At 41.4% G+C, this 6,177-nt stretch overlaps 1 protein-coding gene across 2 annotated transcripts in view; it reads left to right on the forward strand.

Moving 5' to 3' along the window:
* The first annotated feature begins 520 nt into the window (after window positions 1–520).
* adam8a (ADAM metallopeptidase domain 8a) overlaps window positions 521–6,177 on the forward strand; it is a 16,555-nt gene continuing 10,898 nt past the window's right edge. For both annotated transcript variants that reach the window (XR_014553661.1, XM_083658176.1), the window contains exons 1-10: window positions 521–596; window positions 718–821; window positions 1,028–1,101; window positions 1,687–1,765; window positions 3,293–3,369; window positions 4,137–4,365; window positions 4,584–4,661; window positions 4,854–4,916; window positions 5,559–5,728; window positions 6,007–6,088. Coding sequence is in view for 1 of the 2 variants with exons in the window: in XM_083658176.1 (XP_083514302.1) it covers window positions 551–596; window positions 718–821; window positions 1,028–1,101; window positions 1,687–1,765; window positions 3,293–3,369; window positions 4,137–4,365; window positions 4,584–4,661; window positions 4,854–4,916; window positions 5,559–5,728; window positions 6,007–6,088 (1,002 nt within the window). In the remaining variant the exon portion in view is untranslated. The remainder of the gene's footprint in view (window positions 597–717; window positions 822–1,027; window positions 1,102–1,686; window positions 1,766–3,292; window positions 3,370–4,136; window positions 4,366–4,583; window positions 4,662–4,853; window positions 4,917–5,558; window positions 5,729–6,006; window positions 6,089–6,177) is intronic.

The raw sequence follows: 6,177 nt of genomic DNA on the forward strand, positions 1-6,177 counted from the left end.
TAAACATTACTGAGTCTGATTACAGGGGAAAGAAAACGGACAGAAAACAGACAGAGAAAACATGAATTGGTTGTAAGTAAGGTCTTTGGATAAATTGCAAAATTAACCACATTTTGGAGGCAAAAGTAGGCTAACTTGAAGATGGCATCACAAATTATAGGCGGCTAACAGCTGCCTTTTGGCTACTTTCGTCCCACTGATCAGTTCAGAGATCAATATTAGTTTTGAAAGAGATTGTTATTTATTTATTTATTTATTTATTTATTTATTTATTTATTTATTTATTTATTTGTTTATTTATTTGTTTATTCATTCATTTATTCAGCAGAAGTCATCCGAGGGCAAAGTTGGTCTCAATACTGACTCATCTGAATTTCAGGATATTACACTGCAGCCTGCAGAGAGAGAGAGAGAGAAAGTGAGCGAGAGAGGGAGAGAGAGAGAGAGGGAGAGAGAGAGAGAGAAGGAGGAGGAGGACTAGAGCTGAAAGTCTTTGGTGTTTGTGAGACTGCTGGAGGCATTCAATAACGGCCCGCTCCGTTACAGCAACATGTGGTACTCTGGATATTTCATATGTGTCTGCATCTCCTCCTGGGGTACGACTTGAATTCTTTTCTTTTTTTTGTCTTTTCTTTCTTTCTTTCTTTCTTTCTTTCTTTCTTTCTTTCTTTCTTTCTTTCTCTTTCTCTCTCTTTAATAAAATGTCTCTAATTGCAGGACTAATTGTGGGCGGTAAGAGGAGTCTACCTCATGTGATGGAATATGAAACAGTGATACCTCAGAAACTTCAGGATGCATCTCATTCCTTTGCTACACAGCAGGTAACTCACACCTCTATTGTTGTCTCATCCAATCACTTTCATTGGAATTTTTTAATTGCTGTGAAAGAATGTAGTCAATTCTCACCGCCCGCGTGCGTGTGTGTGTGTGTGTGTGTGTGTGTGTGTGTGTGTGTGTGTGTGTGTGTGTGTGTGTGTGTGTGTGTGTGTGTGTGTGTGTGTGTGTGTGTGTGTGTGTGTGTGTGTAGACATACCCAGATGTGATCGAGTACTCTCTGACAATAGCAGGGCAGAATTGCACTTTACACCTGGAGAAGAACAGGTGAGGTGACTTTCATGTTTAGGGAATAGTGAAGTTATTATGAATTTCTTTCCAAAGCCTTTTCATCGAGGCAAAGAGTGGCTATTTAAAGAATCTAAGAGATCGTTTTGATTTGTTTAACATCACTGCTTAATTCATTTCAGTTTTATTTCTTTGTTGTAGGGACAGATACACGTACATAATAATGTTTACCAAAACATCTGATGTCCTGTATCATAGCAATGCCCGTCCCTTGATGTTATTAAAAGAAAAGTACAGTAAGATACAATAAAATAATACAATAAAGTTAACAGTGATGTCATAGACTCAGAAAATTGGTTAATCAAATAGTCGGTCCATCATAAAACAGCATGACAGTATTCCATTTGTTGTTTCATAGTTTTGATGTCTTTACTGTTATCTCAAATGTGGGAAATAGTTGGGGGGGGGGGGGAAGTGGCATGTCCAAACTTTGACTCGTAGACCACACACACACACACACACACACACACACACACACACACACACACACACACACACACACACTTCCTCCTTTGATCTTTTCCTCATCAGAATTACTGACAAATCAAAACCTTTTAATTCCAGAAATCTCGTGGGGAAAACCTATTCTGTGACACACGATTCTGAGCATGGCACCCATGTGACGACGACTCCAGATCACAAGGTAGTTTGGTCTTCATTCATTAACATTGACATTAACACTGTCCTCATTCACTAACATAGACATTAACACTGTCCTCATTCACTAACATAGACATTAACACTGTCCTCATTCACTAACATTGACATTAACACTGTCCTCATTCACTAACATTGACATTAACACTGTCCTCATTCACTATCATTGACATGAACACTGACCTCATTCACTAACATTGACATTAACACTGTCCTCATTCACTATCATTGACATTAACACTGTCCTCATTCACTATCATTGACATGAACACTGACCTCATTCACTAACATTGACATTAACACTGTCCTCATTCACTAACATTGACATTAACACTGTCCTCATTCACTAACATTGACATTAACACTGTCAGTGTCCTCATTCACTAACATTGACATTAACACTGTCCTCATTCACTATCATTGACATGAACACTGACCTCATTCACTAACATTGACATTAACACTGTCCTCATTCACTATCATTGACATTAACACTGTCCTCATTCACTATCATTGACATGAACACTGACCTCATTCACTAACATTGACATTAACACTGTCCTCATTCACTAACATTGACATTAACACTGTCCTCATTCACTAACATTGACATGAACACTGACCTCATTCACTAACATTGACATTAACACTGTCCTCATTCACTATCATTGACATTAACACTGTCCTCATTCACTATCATTGACATGAACACTGACCTCATTCACTAACATTGACATGAACACTGTCCTCATTCACTAACATTGACATGAACACTGACCTCATTCACTAACATTGACATTAACACTGTCCTCATTCACTAACGTTGACATGAACACTGTCATTCACTAACATTGACATTAACACTGTCCTTTTACTCACAATCAGCTTGAGAATATTATTGCATAATTGCAAATGCATAGGCTATACCCAGCTTCAATGGTTTGCACATTTGTCTTCCTGTGCTTGTCATTGTGGTTTTGCTGTATGGTGTTATCTCCATTGACTGATCTGTGAAAGTATTTTGTCAGAAGTCTTCTTATAGTTTATGTGTCAGTTGGCTGTCAAACACAAATAATAGAATACACAAAAGTAATTAGACACAATTTTGTATTATTATTATTAGTGATTGTTACTAATTTGTACAGATCTCTGCCTTGACATTTCATGTCATCTAAATATCAATGTGTTGTATTCTATTTTGGTCCCGTTTAAAATGTGATCAAATACATCCTGCTTGACCTTAAAAGTTCTGCAGTGACAAACTTCCTCTTTTATGAGAAGTGACACCTCGTATAGCGTTCTTAGAACTTTGTGTCTCCTTACATCACCACCTAACCGCTGTCACTCTTCATTCTGTCATTCTGACGTTGCACATATCCTCTATTGTGTAGCAGACTGGAAAAGAGGTGACCGCACTATGTTAGAGATATTTGGGAGTTTAAGTAAAAAAAACAACAACATATGAAGTGAAATCTGTCCACTGATTCCCTGATCATGGTGTCTGCCTGTTCAGGATCACTGCTACTACCATGGACACCTTGTGGAGGTGGAGGACTCCTCTGCCAGCATGGCCCTGTGTTCAGGAATCAAGTGAGTCAAGCTGGATGCACAGAGAGGTGGACGGGTCCACCACCAATGTTTCAGATCCAAAGATTCACGCTCCAGGATCCAGTTAAGATCAGTGCATCCGGGTTCCACTGCATGTAGCTCAGACTGTGAAACACCTCGGACCCAGTCAGTTCCTCTTGTTACAAAAGCAGCTATGCTAACACCAGGCCTCTCTCTATCAGCTCTGCTGTTTGCAGAAAAACACATTGCTACGTGGCTGTTAATAGCTGTGGAAAGTAAACAGCATGAGCAACAAAGAGACGTTTGTTGTGACCACTGAGCAGTTCTATTGAGATCCACATGATAATTGGATGGTGTTTGAATGTTTTTTCATTTTCTGAGAAGGTCAGAAAGATATATATATATTTATATATATATATATATTTCCCCCCAGCTAAAAACATGGTGTAAATAACATATTTTCAAGTCAACTTGGCATCTCAGGGCTTGTGGAGACTTGGATTATGCCAGGTGAGCAGTGTGGAGGCATTTTCTTTTGTTTTTTCTGTTTTTGCTCGTGACCCTGTTCACACTAAGCAGACAGCTCTACTTCCCTGACGCAGCCAGTCTCCATTTCTCCAAACTGGTACCGCGCTGGCTGCATTCTACGGCATGTACAGTAGTACACTGACTGTCAGCAAGTACCTCATATTATGCCACATTAAAAAAATCAGAACTATCCCTTTAGAGGTTGGGCGCACTTGCACTTTTCTCTCTCCAGTCTGAAGTATCCCTGTTTTGCACTATAGGGGGTTTGTGCGCATCCAGGAGCAGGTGTACCTGATTGAACCTGTAGGCGGTGCTGCTGAGACGGAGGAGCAGGCTGGCAGAGAGAGTGAGGAGGAGGAGGGTCTGCATGCTGTTTACAACTACAGACACCTGAGGAGGAAGAGGAGCACCTGTTCCCATGGAAACACAACCACCTTCTATGACCATGTGTCCTCCCAGCCCTCTCCACTGTTCCAGCTCAGCAGCCTGGTAAAGACAACATACAAATTATTATCCTATTTCTGCATTGAAGCAGTTGATAGCAGTTATTTTGTGATATTTTATGCCGTATACCTAAGGCAGGGTAAAGAGTAAACTCACATCCACCACCTCTGATATTTGGTATTGGAAAGGCCAATATCAGCTCAATATATCTTTAAGCAATCATATCTCACCCCCTATTATCTAACACGCTCTTTGTTGTTCAGAAAAGCAGAGGCCAGGTCAAAGGTCGTAATGGAAAGCCCAGGGTCGTGGAGATGGTTGTGGTGATCGACAACCGGGAGGTATGATTTCCTCATATTCCAGATTCCACATTCTCAGTCTGACTAGTGGTATGGTTACAGACTACTGGTATGGTAACAGTTGTATCCAATTGATGGTTACTATTGTATTCAGTACTGTATTCTCTCAATATGTAGGAGGACTGTCTTTCTATATAATGCTCTCACTAAGTACATGTCCTCCTTTCCTTCCAGTATCAGAAGTATAAGAAGACGGTAGAGGCCAGAGTGCTTGAAATAACAAACCACGTGGACAAGGTACCTTGCTGTTATACAGACTTCACTTCAGTCGATCAGTTAGAATGATGGAATTATTTTCCTCAGAAAGGGAAAATCAAAATCAAATTGAATTTTCCTATTATTCTACTGATCTTGGACAGTTCAATAGTTCAATCTAGAAGTGCCAACAACTCTCTCCCAAAAGTGCAAACAAGTCTGTCCCAAAGCCAGAACCAACACAACCAAGACATTTTGAATCACTGGGGTTTCTCGGGGCCGAAACCCTAGGTTCGCCCGCAAAGCCCGCAGCTCGGCTACTGCATGGCCTCGCCTGCTCTAATTGGCATGCGCAGCGCCCAATTGCTCAACTTTGCATCACTGATGACATCACTCACTGATGACGTCACAATTCTGCTGCGTGGCCTCGCCCTGCTCTAATTGGCATCTATGTTTTTGAAAGACTCGCTCACGTTCACACATATTGACTGAACTATTGTAAGACTGTAAAGAGCAGCATCTTAGATCTGTCTTAACCCATTGATACCTGATGCAGCATTTGTGTGTGTATCCCTTTAAGACTTAAAGGGATACACACACAAATGAGGGATATACACGCAAATGCTGCATCAGGCATCAATGGGTTAAGGTGGATTTGTGTGTGTTGACACTGCTCTGTTGCAGCTGTATCGTCCAGTGGGTCTGCGTGTGATGCTGGTGGGTCTGGAGATCTGGTCCTATGGAGACAAGATAGACGTCAGCAGTAACCCTGGGGAGACCCTTGATCGCTTCCTTGCTTGGCGTCACAGCAGCCTGCAGCCGAGACTCAAACACGACAACGCCCACCTCATCACGTAAGAGACGCAGCTCTCTGCAACCCCCCCCCCCCTCCCCCCCGCGAATAGACCCTTTTCACGGGGGCCATTTTGTGTCGAAAAGGCAGTCACTAATGAGGGTTTTCCAAATTCCAATCATGGAAGTTGGAAACCCTCGTTAGTGTTTTGTTTGCACCTGTGGTTTACGCTGCCTTTTTGACACAAAATGGCCCCTGTGAAAAGGGTCTATAAGACCACAAAGGTGCGTTATGCTGTTATCCCTGATGTCTAAACACCTTCTCCTCTTATTCATTCAGAGGGATGGATTTTGACGGCTCAACTGTTGGCTTTGCAAACACCGGTGCCATGTGCACCGCCAAATCTGGAGCTGTCAATGAGGTAGGCAAGGTTTTCCCATAACACTTTACAGTACATTCATTGAGGGTTAATTATCAGTTAACTAATGTGTCTTATTTACTAATGGTGTT

The sequence above is a fragment of the Poromitra crassiceps genome (assembly GCF_964638095.1).
Source record: "Poromitra crassiceps genome assembly, chromosome: 22".
Classification (NCBI taxonomy): domain Eukaryota; kingdom Metazoa; phylum Chordata; class Actinopteri; order Beryciformes; family Melamphaidae; genus Poromitra; species Poromitra crassiceps.